The following is a 20,454-nucleotide window of genomic DNA, read 5'->3' as shown; positions in this document are numbered from 1 at the left end:
CTCAGCCCGTCGCCCCTCGCCGCGCACCCCCCGGCCGGGCAGGGCCGGGGCTCGGGCTGCCGGGCCCCCCTCCCCCTCCCCCCGGGCTCCACTCACCTGAGCGCCTGCTCCTGCGGCCCCGGGAGCCGCAGGCTCTCCGACCGGTCCCTCCGCCGGCGGTACAGCCCCGACTGCGAGAGCTCTTTGAGCTGTAGAGCCGTCATGCTCGCGCACCGCGACCCTCGGAGCCCGGCACCGGAGGGCGGGCGGCCGCCAGGGCTGGGGACCGCCCCGCGCACACCTGGCCCGGGGAGCGGCCTGGGGCGGCGGCGGCGGCCGCGCTTCCTGCTTGCCGGGTACACACCCTCCCGCGGGCGGCCGCACCTCCGCGCCGGCACCTGGGAGGGCCTGGTGCTCACGTGCTGCCGCCGGGCAGAGCCCGGCCGCCCTGAGCAATCGCTCCGGCCCCTGTGTGGACCCTTCCGGCATCGTTCTGCATCAAAACTGGGCTAAAACGCTCCAGAGAGGTCGTGACTCAAGAAGGGTCCTGCCCTGTGCTCTGTGCCAGGAAATCCACCGACACTTCACACGCAGCCGTCGGCTTCAAGAAGTGCCTGGTCATCATGAGCTCGTTGGGACGTTTTCCTTCCAACGGAAAAGCACAGTTCTGAAGGGCAGCAGGCCGGCTCTCTCCACGGTGCTCTAAATCCTCTTCGGAAAGGAAGGAAGTGTCTTTTTTCTCCCCCATTAAGTGTTACTCAAAAATTCGTAACTGATAAAGGGAGGTGGTTTCTTCTGCCATCCCCCACCCCGCGATTCTCTACACCCGAAGCCGCCCACCGGGACGGGTCCCCTCGCGGGAGACGCGCACGCTGTCCGCCTACGGCTGTCCCCGCGTGTTTGACCCCAGCGGCCACCGCGTCAGGAGGCAGGGTCTGGTTCCTGGGGTGTGGGGTGTGGGCGGGTGTCTGCAGCGTGGGGGACAGATCATAGGGGCGCGTCCTTGTCCCCGGGCCCCGCGGGACGCCCGCGCGGCAGCAGGCGGGTCTGACTCAGCCCCTCTGAGGACCAGTCCCCGCCGGCGCGAGCGCAGGCCTGCTCTCAGCCAACAGCTTGGCTTTGCGGTGCCGGCAGTTTCTCTGCGTGTCAGCATCTTTCTCCCAGAATCCCCTCCAGGAAGAGAGCGCAGAGAAATGGGTCTGAAAGTTCTTTTCACAGCAAGCGTTAGAGCTAATACATTCCCCTCTCTAGAAGGATCGGTATTATAAATTCAAATATTCAGGACCCCAAGGAAGGGGGCTCTGCATCTCACCCCTTCACTCTGGGCTGCGGCCCCAGCTCCTTCAGGGCTGCAGCCCTGGTCCCCACCCACGCCCGCCCCAGTGGAAACACAACTTTTTACAGTCACCATCAAAGTGTAACATACGTTTTTAAAGAAAATGCAGGGGGAAAATTAGTAATTTTGTTACCACACTAGATGTAATTAGTGACAAAACATTACCAAAAAAAAATCTAGGGCCAAATGTATCTCTTCCTCTCTCTGGAAGGATACACAAAAAACTGGTAACATCGGGCGTCTGGGGGACGGCAGAGCAGCGTAAGACAGCTTCTCTATAACCACTGCTCTATACCTGCTGGACTTGGAATGCTCTGCACATTCAAAAATAAATAGGAAAAATTTAGAAGGTTTACATATACCTTTTGTACAAAGCTCTAGGATCCTACTGAGACATAAAACACAGAAAAGTTTGAAGCATGCAGTAATAGAAACATAAAATTAGGATTCCTTAAAGCGCCTAATTCTTACATTTTTGTCATGACAGGTGAAAAACGCAGAGAAACAAGCAGCAATCTTTTTTTTTTTTTTTTAACTGTAGGCATCAAAACAGAATAGATGCCTGAGGAATAAAATACAAACTAATTGTAGCCACTGCAAACACAGAAGCCTCAACGTTGAAAAGGACTTGTTTCTATAGGAAAATGTACATAAGAGAGCTTGATTTTTAAAGAGAACTTGCAAAAGAGTAATGCAGCCCGCTGACAAGGGAAAAGGCTCGGAAACTAGTAAAGTTGACAAGACAGGAAACACTACCGTGTAGGATGAATCCTGTATTTGATGAGTCTAAAGTTAAAAGGATGTGAACAGGGGGAAGAAAAGTTATGTAAAACAAACTGAAACAATTCTTGCCTGCGGACTTTTAAAATGGCTGTGCTGACACATACAAACTTCAGTAGATCCATGCTTGTCACAATTGCATAAAATTAAATCCTGCGGCTTTGGGCAAAGGTCTTTAACCACTGCCATTTCACTGACAATACAGACAGTGGGAGACAGTGGTACCCTTCCCTCCCCGCCACGTGCAGCCAAGGAGGGGCCCCCATTTCTGGGAGGGAACAACCCCCTACCACACAATGGCTCAGGCTGCAGCCAGATGACACCCCCAAACAAAGGTTTCTTTGCATCTGCGTGGGGGGAGAGAGGGACAGAGGGCACAGCCCTGGGACGCGGCAGGTGACGTGACGCCAGGAGAGGCCCCACGTCCCCATCCCTGTCCCCGTGGTTCCCTCCTTTTACACCCTCCCGTAGAAAGTTATCAGTTGAGCTTGGATTGTAGATCAGGCCTATTTTAAGTGAGTTCTGAATTTCAAACGACTGTCTTAGCATTTGAGGGAGGCCCACGTGGGTGTCCATACAGGGATGTCCATTTCTCGGCATAGACGGTCTCTGAAGGGCAGTGCTGCCACCCTTAGAGCCCAGCGGCTGTCAACGAACAAAGGTTCACAGAACGCGTCGAGGGGGCACCCCGGCCCGCTCCCACCGCAGGGTGGCGGCTCTGTGAACCTGCCCACTGCTACCCCCGACCGCCGGGCTCTCCTGGGACCTGAGCTCTGACTCCCAGTGAAATGCGACATCAGCTCAGCGGGTACTTTCTTCTGCAATAGGTTTGTGCTCTTGGTTGAAATGACTAAACAGGAAGGCCCTGGGAGCATCACACTGGGCCTCGCTCTGCAGGCTGACCTCTGACCCCGTCCTCCACCTTTCAAAGTGGAGGGGGGAGGCGGTCACGGACCTTCTGGGAATCCGAGGAAGGTCAGTGAGTCTCAGAAATGCATGCGAGCACAACACGCCCCCATCTCAGGGCACTGGCAGGCAGACTCACCTTCCAACCTGCACAGACGCCCCTGCCCCAGGGCGGGACCCTGACCTCAACCACAGGCCAGACCCTGGTTCAGAAGAGCCCCTATTGTTCCCCCCCCCCCCCCCATTTCTCTCCACCTCCCAGTCATCTCTCTGCCTCTGGCCTCACCCTCCTCTACTCTATCCTCCAAATTTCCAGGAGTTCTTTCCAAATGTAAACCGGTCACTCGCGGGTCCTGGAAGACCCTGCGGTGACCCGACGGCTCCTCCCCGTGCTGAGCGTGGTCCCAGGACAGATGGGGCGTCCTGGCCCCGAGCCCTGCCTCTGGACTCAGCACAGGGGTCCCTCTCACAGGAGGGCTTTGGAGACCCTTCACTCACTATCACCAGGGTCTCCATCCCCCCATTCCCCCCAGATAACAGCCCTTCCAGGGCAGGCGTGTAGCTACTGCATCGCTGCGTCTTACAAGGCCAGGTACGTGGTAGAGTGTGCGTTTGCTCAGTAAGTTCTCTGGTTAGTTGTTCGACCAATTGATTTTGAGAGCCTCGCCAATTTATGATGATGGTACGTTTCAGATGAATGCTCCAGAGCTTTGAAACTGGTTTTGTTTTGTTTTGTTTTTGCATTTAACACTCAACATTACCTAAATGAGATTCTTAAAAGGCACATCCACTCCACAGTTTTGGAAAGCTGTACTTTGCTGTGAGATTGCAGAAACTCAGATGCTGCACATTTGTAGAGCTGAGCAACACTTCCACCAGTGTGAACACTTTCCAGCGGGGCTAAGAACTAAAACACCACCCTCCACCTGACTCAGCCCAGTTCTTGGTGTACTTGGTCCCAGTACCCCCTTCAGGCTCTGGGGGGTAGAGAAACCTAATTAGGCATCAAGCCCCTAAGACCCATCCCCAGCGTTCCGGCGCTGACGGCTCCTTCTCGGCAGAACTGAGGGCTGCACCCTGGCTTCGGGGCCCAGCTGGCTGCTGGCCCGTCAGCAGACCTTCCAGACCAGGGGCCTCAGGCCTGCAGACGGTCAAGCAGCTGTACGTTTCCAGGCCATTAATTTCCTTGTACACACGCGGTAAGAGAAGAATTTTGTTTTGCAACCACTCTGAACTTAATGGAAATGAATCCTTTTTAGTTTAAATTTTATCCTATGAATAATCCCCTACAGGGGAAGTAAAGTTTCTCTGATAAAGCAGAGCACCGACCTCCCTCCTTCCACACTCCCGTCTCCAAAACTCTCACTTCCAGCCCCACGCCCTCCACACGGGCCCCCAGGCGTGTCCCGGGTGTCACACGAGGGCTCGGACCTCGGCGATTCTCAGGAGCAGGTTCAAGTTCAAGTCGACCAGAGCAGAGTGTGAGAGGGCAGAATCTACCGTCCAGAAGAGTCAGAAAAAATCACCAAAGACACGGTCCCTGGCCCATCTGCGAGCCCCTCTGAACAGCCCCTCAACCCTCCTCTCACCGAGCAGGCGGGGGGGCCTTGGCCGAAGTCTGAGACCCGACAGGTCAGCCGTCAGAAACACAGAGAATCTACACGGGTCACCCACCGTCTTCTGCGAGACAATCACAGAACATTCCCAAAGCCGCGCCGCAACAAGCAAGCTTTCCTGCGCCCTTCAAAAGGATTTAAAACAAAACTCCCGGTCACCCTCCCACCCCCCCAACCTTTCTACGGGGCCGAGGAGGGGACAAGCTGGTGCGAGGGTGCAGGGGGAGCCCGGGGTCACCCGGCTGGTGGGTCCACACGGGCAACGTCCCGGCTGCGGCCGGCGGGCAGGCGGGCACACGAGTCACATCACTCCCGAAGGCCTCAATCTTTCCCTTCGGAAATAGAGCGGTCGAATCCGATGATCTGAACGGTCTTTTCTGCGGATTAAAATTTCAGCAAGGGCCCGAGGCTGGTAGGCTCCTGGCACGCTCACCCCTCCCCGCAGGTCAGGCTCCCACCCCGGACCCAGATGGGGCCTGAGGCTGGCTTCACACGCTCGGCCGGCCGTGCCCCCGACCCCCGGCCTGACCCCCGCCTCGGCCCGCTTCCCGGCTACCTGCTCCACAGCCAAGAGCCGAGCTGCACATAAAACCCAGGAAGGGACCCTGACCACCCGCCTGACACACGAGCCGCGGAGACGCCGAGGCCACGGGGAGAGACGCGGCAGAGTCAGCGGGGCCCCGGCCTCCATCCACGGGCAAGTGCAAGCCCATGTGACACCGTCAACACGGTTTCAGAAGACTGCACATCAAGCTAAACTTCTGTAGATAGGATAATTTTTAATTCTCTGAAGGAATTCTAGCGGTCATCTGTTCACAAAAGAGAGCTTTGCTGAAAATCCAGATTTTCACATGATTTGACTTAAAATGTGTTTTGCCATCACCTTCTGTATAAGGTTGCTACACACACTGTTTCCACTCATTCCACCCTTCCACCCCGCAGCAGGCGTGGACCTGCTGAGCACATTTCTGCACTAAACGTTCCCGTGACAAAACCAACAGGCGAAGGTCCCGGAGCAAGAATCCCCGGATGGCAGAGTTACCGGCAGCAGTTCTGAGCTTCTGAGGCCATGGCTCTTCTCCCCGGAATTCCACGGGGTCGTGAGCGTGACCACAGCTCCTGCGTGGCCCCAGCCTGGTTTCAGTGCCGCAGTCACTACTGTCAACTTCCACCTCCAAACCCTTTCACCAGGGCATCAAAACATCCCCGGGTTCTGTGTAAAGTCTCATCCTAAAGCTTTCTGTCTGGGAGGACACCCTGCCAACCATCTAACCCACAAATGAATATGCAGCTGAAAATGTGTCACGTCACAGGAGACAAGGCCGATGTGAGGACGGCAGGGACGCAGGGAACGCCTCCCGAGACAGAAACCTCGGGTCTGATCCCCCAGAGCCGGAGGGAGGGGCGGCTTGGGGAGAGAGCAGCTCAGCTCGTGCAAAGGCCCGGAGGCTGCAGGGAGGGGCTGGGGGTGGGTGAGGCGAGAGAGCCAGTCAGGGGTGTCTCTACGGTCCAAAGACCCCTCTCCCAGGCCTGGGGAGGGGGGAGACCGAGCTGTCAGGGCGGAGACGGGGGTGGCGGCCGGGTTGGGGGCGTGGGGAGTGGGCGGGAGAGGCTTTTAGGGAGAGGAACCGGTGGCAGACCAGATGCAGAGCCCGGGCTGCACTCGTGCTGCCTTAGTCCTGCCCGCGGAAAGCCAGCATTTTAAACTGACTGAATCTAAGCAGACCGTTTTCAAAGAGTACTTACAAAAGAAAGGGCTGGGGCACAAAAATGCCCACGCCGTGCCGTAGGCGGAGCTGATGTAAGTACTGCTCACAGCTGAGGAACACGCTCCCGTTTAACGTTCACCTCCGTCCTACCAGCCGTGGACCACTATTGTCCCCACTATGCATTTGAGGTAACTGAGTCTCCAAGCAGCTCAAGGTCCTGACAGGCAACACAGCCAACGAGGGAGACAGTGGATCCACACCCAGGTCTGAACGCGGACAAGCCCAACCCAGGAAGCTTCGGGGACACACAGGAGCAGGACAGTGTTGGGGTCCAGGGTGAGCTGCCCCCAAATGTCCCTCAACAGCACATGGATTATTCTGAATTAAAGCTGCTTAAGAAACGGCCGATGTAAGAGGGACACTGTGACCCCCCTCCTCTGTCTCCCTGAAGCAGGAGATAAGTCTCCATGTGAAGGAGGGAGGACATCCTAATGGCCAGAGACGGGGCAGCCCGTACAAACAAACCCGCGACCTCTTTCGGTGACTAACCCCAGGGCCAAACCATTCAGATCCTTCACTAACTGGGCATCCAAAGCCTACGTTTCTTAGTCCTGTCAATTCCTCACAAATTTATTGTTTGTCTACAAAAGCCACCTGCTTTGGCCACATCTTAGGTCCCATTTCTGCGAGACCTCCGTGCGAAGGAATTGAAACTTGTTTCTTCTTCTCCTGTTCATCTGTCTTGCATCAGTTTTACTATTAGTTCAGCAACGAGAACTCCAGGGGGCAGGGGAGGTGTCCCCTCCCCACTGTGGGCACAGAGGCCCTGGGGACAACCCCAGACTAAACACAGGCTGGAGACAGACTAAACCACGGTCCCCCCGCCTGCCCACTTTCTCTCCCAGAAATGAGGCAGGAGCCCAGCTGCACCTGGGTCCACGCGGTGGACGGGCCGCCGAGGGTTGGGAAGGAGGCCGAGGTCACTGACACAGACCTTCCTCCTATAGCTCCGGGGGCAGAAGCCAGTGGACGGCGTCAGACTTGAGCCTTGATGTCGCTGAATTCCTGGACTCCTTGGAGGCTGTCTCCCTTCAGGGTATGTGTGATGACTCAGGCCAAGCGTTCGGGGAAAGAGGCAAAGATTCTAATGAAAACGGGTGTTCTTGAGACCAAGTGTGTTGTTGGACAGCAACAGGGGACCTGACGGGGGCCCACGTCCCCAGCTCCCAGTCTGCCATCCCTCTTGGTCTGACAGCCTCCCCAGTGTCTCTCAACAGGAAAGTGCATGTAACAAGTCGTGACCCCTTCCTGGAATACCACACAGCTATAGAACAAAATAATTCACTAAAGCTGCACAAATCCACATGGATAAACCTACCTAAGAACTGAGAGAGTGAAAAAGCACAGCTTGCACAGTATCACAAAGAGCACACACTATTTAAAATCTAAAACAAAATAAACAACCCCATGAGTGCTAAGAATACACAGTGTGTAATAAAAGGATGAACAGGAGAGTGGTTCCCTCCCAGAGGAAAAGCGGGAGGGAAAATCATCACAACGGGAAGTGTACCAAAAGCTCAACTGTACTTGTAATGTTTTATTTAAGGTAGGTGATGGGTATTTGGAGGCTCTTTCTATTAAATTCTACACCTTCATCTAAAAAAAAAGGATGAAGATGCAGAGCAGACATTCTCTTAGAGCAGGTTTGTAAACCCACAAGTTTCAAAGCACCACTTCTGCCACCACGTGGCTTCTCAGGGTATTACATGCACACGATTTTCAGGAAATGAAAGTCTAAAAAAGGGCATTGTTAATTCTCAGGTGCAACGTCACAGGAATGTAACCCACTGCGAGAGCCTCAGTGTCCACCACTCGATACGTAACCAACACTTAAAGCCTTTCTTACCACTTCTGAATGATGCTTAATAACACAGAAGACAGAAAAGTATCACGCTAGGTGCAAAAGAATGAAACTGGACCCCTATCTTACACCATGCACAAAAATTAACTCAAAATGGATTAAGGACTACATGTAAGACCTGAAATTATAAACACCTAGAAGAAAACATAAAGGAAAAGCAACTTGACATCTGTCTTGGCAACGATTTTTTTGTATATGACACCAAAAGCACAAGCAACAAAAGCAAAAATCAACAGGTGGGACTACATCAAACTGAAAAGCTTCTGCCCAGAAAAAGAAACAATAAAAAAATAAAAAGGCAACCTACAGAATGGGAGAAGATATTTGCAAATCACATATCAGATAAGGGGTTAATATCCAAAATGTATAAAGAATGCATACAGCTCAACACCAAAAAAAACAAAAAAGAATCTGATTTAAAAATGGGCACGAGGGCTTCCCTGGTGGCGCAGTGGTTAGGAATCTGCCTGCCAGTGCAGGGGACATGGGTTCCATCCCTGGTCCGGGAAGATCCCACATGCCGCGGAGCAACTAAGCCCGTGCGCCACAACTACTGAACCTGTGCTCTAGAGCCCGCGTGCCACAACTACTGAGCCCGCAGGCCACAACTACTGAAGCCCGCGCGCCTAGAGCCCGTGCTCCGCAACAAGAGAAGCTACTGCAATGAGAAGCCTGTGCACTGCAATGAAGAGTAGCCTGATGGGGGGCCCACATCCCCAGCTCCCAGTCTGCCATCCCTCCTGGTCTGACAGCCTCCCCAGTGTCTGTCAACAGTATTGTTAATTGTTGTTATACCCCCGCCGCAACTAGAGAAAGCCAGCACACAGCAACGAAGACCCAACACAGCCAGAAATAAATAAATAAATGAATGAATGAATGAATGAATGAGTGAAAATGGGCATGAGGGAATTCCCTGGCAGTCCAGTGGTTAGGACTTGGTGCTTTCATTTCCATGGACCTGGGTTCGATCACTGGTTGGGGAACTAAGATCCCACAAGTCCTGGGGCACAGCAAAAAAAAAAAAAAAGGGCACCAGACCTGAACAAGCCATTTTTCTTTCTTTCTTTTTTTTTGGCCGTGCAGCATGTGGGATCTTAGTTCCCCGACCAGGGATCGAACCCATGCCCCCTGCATGGGAGGCGTGGAGTGTTAACCACTGAACCGCCAGGGAAGTCCTCGAACAGACATTTTTCCAAAGACATACAGATGACCAACAGGTACACAAAAAATGCTCAACATCACTAATCATCAGGGAAATGCAAATCAAACCACAATGAGCTATCACCTCACACCTATCAGAAATGCTATTATCAAAAAGACAAGAAGGGACTTCCCTGGTGGTGAAGTAGTTAAGACTCCGCGCTCCCAATGCAGGGGGCCCGGGTTCGATCCCTGGTCAGGGAACTAGATACCACATGCATGCTGCAACTAAGAGTTCACATGCCACAACTAAGGAGACTGCCTGCTGCAACTAAGACCCACTGCAACCAAATAAATAAATAAATAAATTTTTTTTAAAAAAAGACAAGAAATAACAAATGTTGGCAAGGATGTGGAAAAAAAGGGAACCCTCCTGCACCGTTGGTGGGAACGTCAATTGGTACAGCCATGATGGAAAAGAGTATGGAGGGTCCTCAACAAACTAAAAATAGAACTGCCATGTGACCTAGCAATTCCACTTCCGGGTCAATATATCTGAAGGAAATGAAATCACGATCTCAAAGAAATATCTGTGTCCCCTTGTTCACCGCAGCATTATTCACAATGACCAAGACATGGAAACCACCCAAGTGTCCATCGCTGGATGAACAGATAAAGAAAACCACACACACACACACACACACACACACACACACACACACAGAGGAGTGTTACTCAGCCATAAAAATGAAGGACATCCTGCCACTTGCAACAACATGGATGGTCTTTAGGGCATTACACTAAGTGCAATAAATCAGAGAGAGACAAATACTATATGATCTCTCTTACATGTGCAATCTAAAAGCATTGAACCCATAGAAACAGAGTAGAAGGGAGGTGCCAGGGGCTGGGGAGTGGTGGGGGAGAAATGGGGAGATGCTGGTCAAAGAGCACAGAGTTCCAGTTACGAGAGGAATACGTTTTGGGGGTGTGATGTCCAGCATGGTGACAACAATTAACAATACTGTATACTTGAAAGCCGTGAGAACAGTTTTTATGTTCTCATCACAACAAAATGGTAATTATGTGAGGTAATGGGTGGGTTAATTAACCTTATTGTGGTAAACATCTTGCAAAACTATATACATGTCTCAAATCATCACATTACACACCTTAAAATTACACAATGTTATATGTCAATTACATCTCAATAAAGCTGGAAAAAGAAAAATTTTTTTGAAACATTATGCTGTGAAGCCCAAAGATAATGAGAAAGTTATTGGACATAAACTGTAGGAAAAGAAGGATGCATGTAGGCTGCATCAGAGATAAGAGGGTTAAATGAGTCATAAGACCAGCAAAACCAGGTGAGACGGGCGGCTTCCAGACACAACTACCTGGTAGGTGAATGAAGACCTCTACTCCAAACCCAGAAGTAAAGCAGCAGGAAGAACACAGTAAAAAGAAACCTGTCCACAGTATGGACGCTGACGCGCAGAACGTAGTACTTTTAACAGCAAACTTTGCCTGAGATCAGCACCAGCACCACGGTTGGAGAGAAGCAAACCTAAAGCTTATACACGGGGGTCTTAACTAGACATGTAGAAACACGTCCTCGTGTGAGATGATTTGCACACGTGCACTTATCTGGTGGAGGGAGCAGACAGCTGGCTTAACTGCGGTCCATGCATCCCTGGGGGGGGGGGGGCGTACAGTGGCGCTCGCCCGACCCCTCATGCTGGTCAAGCTGCCCCTCGCACTATGCTGCCCCAAACCTCCAGTCGCCCTCGGCAGCCTCTTTCTCACCAGCCCAGCCACTGTGCGAAAGGTCATGTCGCCCCTCCCTTCATACGCACACCCCGCTGTCCCCGGTCCCCAGGCCCACCCTTCTGCGCTGGGCCAGGCGTGGTCCGTCAGCCTTGAACTCAGATCCCAGCCTGGCAGGGGTTTACTGGAGAGTTTTTCTTCCTAAGGGGATGGTTATACCCATGCCCCACGGAGCTACTGTGAAAAGGACGTGGATTAATGGAGTAATTAGCACGTGGGGAGTGCTCGATGAAAAACAAGTATCACATCATCATCGATACTTCTCCTTTTACTCACTGCTGTCAAAGCTGTATTTTTTTTTTTAACTGCAAATCTGAGCATATTATGTTTCAGTTCGGAAGACGATGTCTATTTTCCAGGGGGCGAAGTCCAGAGACCCTGGTGTCGCAGGAGACACGAGCCTTCACCACCTCCTTACCTGCGGCCTCATTTCCAGCCACTTCTCCCTCCCAGCAGTGGCCCCCCTCCCAGAGCCCACACGCTCTGCGTCTCCCTCCCCTGTGATGAGCTGCCAGACACCCTTGCCCCACTGGGCCGGTAGCAGGTCTGGATCCCCACATGGTTCCACTCTGTGGGGACTCACAGAGCTCCCGGAGGGGCTCCTGCAGACAAATCCTCCCCGCGGCACCTGCCACACTGTGAGGCTCGGAGCCAGCACACAGTAGGTCCAAGGAAAAGCCTGCTGAATGACTGACGTTTGGAAACTTCGCAGAAACACAAGAATGTTGATCGATCTTTCTTAAAGTGTCTCACAAAATTGTGATACTTTTTCTTACTAACGTATACACGCACGTAACTGGAGTTTACCCCAAAGAGGTGCGTAATTCATGGGGACAGTTGGCTGGGTGCTGGGAAGGTGAGCAGCTTCCCATGAAGAGGCTCTCCTTGGTGAATTTTCGAAAGCTTAAAAGCTTGACCTTCAGTTTCTGAAGGCTGGCAACCCCGTTTTGTCAGTTTATCCAAAGCGGATGCGTCTCAGCGGTTGTGATTAACACGTGCAGAGCGGATGTGAAAACCAGGAATCCAGGCTGTAACCACCAGGCCAACTAACACACTCAGCTTGCACGGACCAGCCCGTCCCCTCCCGGGTGTAGACCAGGTGAGAAGTCAGATCACCGTCAGAAGGTTTGTCTGGTGGGCGTCCCGGGGCATCACACGAGCTACCAGGTTTGCTGCGGGGGAACCCGGTGCTCAGGCATCACCTGTTTCCTTCTGTTTCTTTCTACGTTCAGTCACTCCATCCCTCAAGGTGACTACAGGTCTCTGTCCTGTACTGATTTCAAAGTCTGACCTCCTTCCTTCCTGAATTGCTCTCGGGCTCCTCACTGCTGTCCCCGAGTTGACACGGGCACAGAGAACCTGGGGACCGAGGTCGGGACCATCCCTCACGACATCCTCTAAGTGAGGCATCACTACAGCCCAACATGAAACGTTCCTCTGCTGACATTTAACCACGCGCCTGGCAGGTGGCAGGTACACAGTAGATAATTGTGGATAAAGAGGAAAAGGTGGACAACATAGGATATCAAGAGGAATAAATAAAAGTTTCAAAAAGAAAAAAAAAGTTTTAATACAAAATGTTTGACATTTTGAATGGGCACTTTCAGCTCAACACACGCAGGTTTTCTAGGATGCAGGCAATATAAACCACCTCAGGTTAATTTCAGCAGAAGAGGTACTTAAAAAAGGATGTTGGGTTGTTCACAGAATCTCCGGGATCAACAAGGCACTGAGCTCATATCAGCGAAGAGAGCCCCCTGCCCACCAGCCGGCCAGTCACAGATCTTCCCCAGGCGCAGACAGCACCGCGGGGGCGTCTGGCCCCCCAGCCCGGCCCCGCTGCAGCCACGCCCTCTAGGAATGATGGGGGGCATCCCTGCCTGCACCTCTGAACCCGGCAGCCGGCAGTCACGCCTGGGTCTCGGCTGCACCCGGGGCTGGCGAGGCCGGGGCGGGGGGCTCAGCGCCTCGAGTGGGAGCAGGACTCAGCATCCCGGAGCAGGACTCAGCATCCCGTCCAGACTCATCAGATGGGGAAATCGACAAACAATGGGATTCCATTAAAAAGGAATGATATAAATTCACCACCACCCCCAAACAAAAACAAACAGAAACCTCCCCCCAGGGGAACTGTTCTTACCTGGTAGAGGTGCACATGTCTGAGTGCCACGTGCTGGCCCCGCAGCTCTACAGACACCCCAGCCCCCAGCCCCCTGGTCCTTGGTCGGCTCCGAGGAGCAGAGGGCAGGTGGCTCTGATGAGTCTCCAGTGTTCTTCCGGGACAGGAAGGAAGGAAGCTAGTTCACGCTGGTTACAAGAAACCCACTCGTGAGGATGGTGACCAAGTGAAGACTTGTTTCGATGTAATTAAAGTATGTCGCTATCTAGTCATTTCCACAGAACTGGATTTAACTTGCGAGGATCTGAATGCAGGGATGTCTGAAACCTGGCAACGTTAAACAGCGTCTTCACGATTGCTAACCTCCTCCGCGGCAGGGTCAGCAGACTGTTTCTGTAAAGGTCAGAGCGAGACTATTTCAGGCTCCGAGGGCCACACGGCCTGTGTCATGACTCTCCACCTGATCCTGTGGCTCAGAGGTGGCCCCGGACGACAGCAGACAAATGCTGGGCTGTGTCCCAAGACTGATGTTTGAGTTTCGTGTAATTTTCACATCTTCTCTTCATTTTTTTCAACCATTTAAAAACGTCAAAACCACTCTTTGCTCACGGGCTGTGGGCTAGATTTAGCCTGCAGACTGAACCATATCTGGCAAACTCACTCAAAGCACCATTTACTGGAGAGCCGTGAGAAAACAGATTTTTCTTTATAAGATGCTAACTCCTCAAGCAAAATATCCGACCCCACTTTCCCAAAGTGAATGCCCCAAAGAACCACAATCACAGCCTCCACAAGGACAAGGGCGGAATTACAACAAGAGGAAAACAGACTCCCAGCTTCCACCGCGCCTGCACACATGACAGCGTCAAGATGGGTGGGGTCTGACCCGCGCACACCCGCCTGGCCGGGGCCTCACTCCCCACGGGACGACCTGCCCAGAGAGGAAGACGACAGCTGCGGAGTCGGGGAAGAACAGGGACTGCTGTGCCCAGGGGGCAGACACACCTTCCTCTCCCCAGATTGCTAGTGCCCAGCAATCAGGACTCCATCCCACGCAGAATTCCAAACTGGGTGTTTTATCATCACTGACCTGCACCGAGATGCTCACCGCCCAGCGCTCCATCTTCAATCTCTCCTTCTAAGTATAGTACTAATCAATTTTTCCTTTCTCCCAGCTTATAAGAAGCCGTAAGTTTCCTTCAATTCTATTAAAGCTGTGATAAGAAAAAAAAAAATCTGGCAAACTACTTTAAACTAAAACGTTAAGGATTGAAACTATAATTCCCCAGAACATTTTTACTTGACAGTTACCTTCATTCTTCTGACCAACAACATGGAAATACCACCCACAGTGGGCGGTATTTTTTAGCAGAAAGCTTTCTTTGCCCCTCAGATCACATCTAAGACCCACCTGGTGAAAAAATCCACTTGTAAGCTAATAAATTTGGCGAAAGTAGGTATTTGTTTTGGTTCATGGTGAATTTGATACACTGGAAAATTGACTAGTTGGAGGGTCTCGAGCCAGCTTCTTACACATCAGGTCCTGATTCCAACATGCGTGCCCTGCAGGGCTGAGGCAGGGGTCAGAGGTGACGTGCACAGCCTCACATGGGGCAGGTACCCGCAACTGGCAGTTATCACCTTAAACAGGACGTCTAAGAAAGAGCTTAGAATTTAATGTGTAGAACATGTAGGAGAAGGCTTTAAAAGAACAGCATTTCTGTTTGCATTATGGAAAAGGAAGAAAAAGGAAATGGGCGTAAAGAAATTCTTCTGGTTGTGGAAGTGGAAAGACAGAGCCTGTGTGTGTCCCTGTCTCTCACACGGGCAAACACACACATACACAGGCACCTGCCGGAAAGTACCAGACTGCTCTGTGCTAGTGAATTTGCAGCTTATTCAGTTATCAAGAATTCACAATATTTTAACTGTCCTATTTAATGCAAGGCTTCTAAAAAAACCTCAGAAATGCAGTCGCCATTACAATCGTGTGTTGTGGTAGAGGCTGGGAGCACGAATCCCCTGACGTTACAAGAAAATTTTCGTGTACGTGCTTCTGTGCATTTTTCTGTGAAGGTCTATAAGCCTCAGCGTCTCAGAGTGGTCTGGACCAGTAAGTCCAACTAAGACTGTAACGACCCATCCAACTGCTCCAAGCACCTCCGGCCTCTTTTCTCCATGCCCTCGTTGTGCGCACCCCTACCAGGGATACAGGACAGGAGACCGAACCCACCCACATGTTATGTAATCATTTTACACTAAGCTAAGCTTCCTAAAGGGTCCGCCACGTCCCCACCCCGTCTGCACAACGCTGCCATCGTGTGCACCGCCACCTCCAGGGGGCGCGACCACTGATGCGACCACCTCATCTAACACAAAACTCTCATCTTCTCACCTGTGCAACTGAGAAAACTGCGCACGTCTTTCCAACTGGTTTGGCCAGCCTATCGCTGTGACAATCTCCAGGCTGAGAGAAAGGGCTGACAAAGCCAGAGTGATGGGGGGCAGGGGGAGGTCTCCTGCCTCAACAAACAGCCCCTCAGCCTCTCCAGTAAGTTTCAACTGTGAACCCGCATTCTGGAATATGACCCTGTAGGGTGGATTAAAAAGGCTGAGTTTAAGGATCATTTTCTGGACTTCGGAATTGAGGTTCAGTAAGATTAACTGCCCCCCGCCCCCAAACAAGCAAAAATACCTAAAGTGAGGGAACTCTGCTCTGGCCACTGGGCTCTGTTAACTTTAATTAGAACAAATTATTTTTGGTGTCCTGGCTAGAGAGGATGCTTAACGAGGTACAATCGCTATCCCTTAAAGGCTGCACATCGTTAAAAAGTATTTTACGAAAAGAGGGAGTGTAAGTTGTATTGAAAATCCTCATCTTGCAGAGAATTGCCAAAATAAATAATTATTTTTAAAGCTATATTTGAGGTATATGTTGAAGACTAACATTGAATAATAAATTATCTTTTTTGCTCTTTTTTCTTATCACAGAGTATCCTCAACAACTCATTTATGAGTGGGAAAAAAAATGAGGCTCTAAACCCTAACAAAGTGATGTCTCTTGCAGGAATAGAAAAATCCATCCTAAAATTCATAGGAACTTCAAGGAACCCCAAAAAGCCAAAACAATTTTGAAAAAGATGAAGTTGGAGGTCTCACACTTCCTGATTTCAAAACTTACTACAAAGTTCCAGTAATCTAAATAGTGCGGTGCTGGCATAAGGACAGACACACAGACCAATGGAAGAGAACGGAGGGCCTGGGAATAAACCCTCACAAATATGGTCAAATGATTTTCAACAAGGGTGCCAAGGCCACTCAATGGGGAAAGTGCAGTCTTTTCAACAAACGGTGTTGGGAAAAATGTATATCCACATGCAAAAGACTGAAGCTGGACTCTTAATCTCATACTATAAACAGAAATTAACTCCAAATAGCCCACATAAAACTCTTAGAAGAAAATATAGGAGAAAAACTTCATGACATTAGCTTTGGTTATGATTTATTGGATATGACACCAAAAGCACAGGCAACAAAAGTAAAAACAGACAATGGGAACTACACCATCATTACAAACTTCTGTGCGTCAAAGGGCACAATCAACAGAGTGAAAAGGCCACCTACAGAATGGGAGAAAATATTTGAAAATCATGTATCTGATAAGGAGTTCATATCTAGAATCTATAAAAAACCCACACAACTCAACAACAGAAGCCAACCAGATTAAGTGGGTACAGATGGGAAAAGACTGGAAGACACTTGAAGTTAAGTGGGGCCAAGAGGACAAAGTAGGCAGAACCACAGGAAGAAAAAGGAGGAAGGGGAAATTCCAAGAACATTTAAAAATAATTTCTGCTTTGCTGGAAGAGAAGTGTGCGCTGTGGTGGATCTTGCCCCCAGTGGGGCTGAGGTCTGTGCAAATTCCCATATAAGGACGCCTGCTCACGGCTGCTTCCGCAGGCAGACGCTACATCTCCTCATCTGAGTAAGGCATTAGGCATTTGGAGGAAAAGATTCTTTGGCAACAGTGTCCATATATACATTAAAGGCTGTGGTTTCCATTCTTAATGGCCAGTAGATTTGCCAAGACAAGTCATCCCGCCCAAGTATGGTTCAGCGCCTGGCAGTCAAGGTGTCACAGTTTTCCTGTGGTCACTGCTGGCAGTGGAGACTGAGGCCGCAGGACTTTACTGCTCTCCACGAACGGCCCCTCAGTCGTGCGGTGACGTTCTGCCGTCCGTAAATGGGACCTTTCTATCTCAGGCGAAGCTGCTTCCTGCCCACCCAGAATCCCTCCCAAGGGCTTCAAACAGAGCCTCTGTGTTTGGATGAGTCTCAGTAACTTCTCCTTAGGTCTACGCTGTGCAGCTTGGTAGCTACCAGCCACACACAGCAACTCAGGTGAGGCGAGTCCAAATCGAGGCATGCTTTAAGTGTAAAATACACTCGGGATTCCAGAGATTTAGCTCCCAAAAGTGTAAAGCATCTCAGTAATTGTTAATGTGACCACAGGATGTATATAGTTGGGACATGATAATAGTTTGGCATTTTGAGTTAAACCTAATATATTATTCAAGTTAATTTCACCTGCTCCTTTCTGCACGTGGCTGCTAGGAAACCTTAAACTACACAGTGGCCGTGGCTCACGTGACACGTTATTGGACAGGCCGTTCTAGATAAGGTCACAGGCCCCGTTTACAGAATCAAGAAATGTGGCCCAGAAATCATCCTGAGGATGAGGCACTGAAAACTCAGGCGTAACAGGAGCCTTTGATTCCTTTCACTGTAACCGCGCAGCCCGGGGTGGGGCTGGGAGGGTGGCCTGGGCTGGGACCCCTACCCTCATCAGCTGGGGCAGGCTAGACTCCGGCCGTAACGCGCGCACATGAAGCTCCCTCGGTGGTTGCCGAGGACTAGAACTGAGGGAAAGCATTTCCACAGTCAGCGCGGGGAAGCGCGTTCTCAGTAAGGGTGCTGCCCTTTCTTTTAAGGTCTTAGAAATCCTGTGGACATGCTCAGTGGCTGACTCAGTCACCCCGGGGTTAGTCAGAGAGCCTGGATCCCGAGTCTCTTTGTTCCTTCCTCTCCACTCCAACCACGTCCATGGAATTCAGCCTCACCGGGCAGGGCGCGTGCAAAGCTTTCCGGCGAACCCATCCCCTCCCACAGCCGCGCTGCCGGCTCCGATCCTCCATCAGCTTCGCCCACCTCCTCGCGCTGGTCCATGAATTCACAAATCAGTACAATTAACTCCAAAATTCTAGCGGCGGCTCATGTTCTCCTTAGGACCGTTATTAATAACTTGCTGCTACCGCACACATTTAAGTGTAGCTCTGCCATAACTGTAGCTATTTCCTGCCCACGCCTGCAGCCTCCTAAGACGCATGGATACGTCCTTTATTTACCACAGGGTCTGATCAGATGCACCACAAATGAAGACCTTTACAGTGGCCTGAGAAATAAGTCAAGTCAGACTCAACACTGACTTTCAATTACTGGCCAGGCCAATCAGGATTACAAGGAATGAAAAGCACCCTGACTAAGACATCCTGACTTGGCAGTCTGGACTTTATTTCCGGCTGGTTTGTGGAAAAGCCACTTTTGTGATTTCCTTGCAGCTGTTGCTAGCACCGTGCTGGACTGGCAGCCCTGAAGACTGAATTCCCCGCTTCGATGATGCCATTTTCTTATTCTCCACCCAACTTTCCGCAAATACTCACCATCACTTATTACGAGCGCCAACCCTTCTGAAGGTCTGGCTTAAGGAAGCTCGTTGTGCGTGGGTCCCTCCCACGAGGACAGCAATGCCAGGTGGGGGCGGGGGGAGTGGAGGAGGAGGACCTGCAGGATCTCCCCCAACCACGCCCCTTTAGAGAAGGTGGGGGAGGGGCAGAGCAGAGGGAGGAAGGGGAAGGGAAGAGAGAGGAGAAGACTGAAGAAGGAAAAGGCAAAAGGAAGAAAGAGAAGGTCTCTGCAGCAGTGGTCGGGCTGTGGAGGCTCTGAACAGGAGAGATTCTCAGGTGCTAAACAGAACGTGGCTCCTTCCAACCCCGAGGTCCAGGAGTTCCAGGTCTTTAAGGAGACACGCTCAAATGGTGCAGAGTAAAATGAAAACCAAAGCGGGAGAAACAGTGTGGTGGTCCCTCAAAAAGTTAAACACAGAGTTACCATATGCTGGGACTTCCCTGGTGGCGCAGGGGTTAAGAATCCGCCAGCCAATGCAGGGGACACGGGTTCGAGCCCTGGTCCGGGAAGATCCCACAGGCCGCAGAGCAACTAAGCCCGCGAGCCACAACGACTGAGCCCGCGTGCCACAACTACCGAAGCCTGAACACTCTAAGGCCCATGCTTCACAACAAGAGAAGCCACCGCAGTGAGAAGCCCATGCACCGCAACCAAGAGTAGCCTCCGCTCGCCGCAACTAGAGAAAGCCCACGTGAAGCAATGAAGACCCAACGCAGCCACAAATACATAAATGAAATAAATACATTTATTTTTTAAAAAAAGGAATTACCATACGCCTCGGCAATTCCACCTCTGGGTACCCGCCCCACAGAACTGAAAGCAGGGGCCCAGACACCTGTACAACCATGTTCACAGCAGCGCTACTCACAACAGCCAGTAGGCGGAAACAACCCACGTGTCCTTCGACAGATGATGGATAACGAAATGTAGTCCATCCGTATGATGAAGTAACATCCGTCCAAAAAAAGGAAAGAAGCCCAGACACGTGCCACACGGGGATGAACCTCAAAATCATTCTGGTGTGTGGGAGGAGCCGGACATCAAGGTCATATGTTGTGTGATTCCACTCATGTAAGATACACACACAAGGCAAGTTCACAGAGACAGGAAGCGGATAAGAGGCCATCGGGGCGGGCAGCAGGGAACGGGCAGTTGAGGCTTCATGGTGCACAGCAGCTGTTTGCGGTGACGCAAAGTTCTGTAAATGGACAGTGGTGATGGTTGCACAACATCGTGACTATAGTTAATGCCACTAAATTTTATACTTAAAAACGGTTAAAATGGCGAGTTTTATGTTAGAGGTATTTTACCACAATAAAAAAAAATGGGGGTGGGGAGGGAACATTTGTCAACCACCTAGATGTCACCTAGAATCC

At 51.3% G+C, this 20,454-nt stretch overlaps 1 protein-coding gene across 3 annotated transcripts in view; it reads right to left on the bottom strand.

Annotated features, from left to right (window-relative positions):
- LIMS1 (LIM zinc finger domain containing 1) overlaps positions 1–20,454 on the bottom strand; it is a 103,399-nt gene that overhangs the window by 44,617 nt on the left and 38,328 nt on the right. Inside the window, exon 1 of one of the 3 annotated variants that reach the window (XM_068565135.1) lies at positions 13,355–13,375. The exons of 1 other annotated variant lie outside the window; for it this stretch is intronic. In XM_068565135.1, the coding sequence (XP_068421236.1) occupies positions 13,355–13,371 (17 nt within the window). In that variant the 5' untranslated portion in view covers positions 13,372–13,375. Of the gene's footprint in view, positions 1–96; positions 204–13,354; positions 13,376–20,454 lie in introns of those variants that run through there. One more of the 3 variants, XM_068565133.1, reaches the window with a different exon arrangement.

The sequence above is a fragment of the Eschrichtius robustus genome, chromosome 15 (assembly GCF_028021215.1).
Source record: "Eschrichtius robustus isolate mEscRob2 chromosome 15, mEscRob2.pri, whole genome shotgun sequence".
Classification (NCBI taxonomy): domain Eukaryota; kingdom Metazoa; phylum Chordata; class Mammalia; order Artiodactyla; family Eschrichtiidae; genus Eschrichtius; species Eschrichtius robustus.
This window is presented reverse-complemented; position numbering and strand designations above follow the sequence as displayed.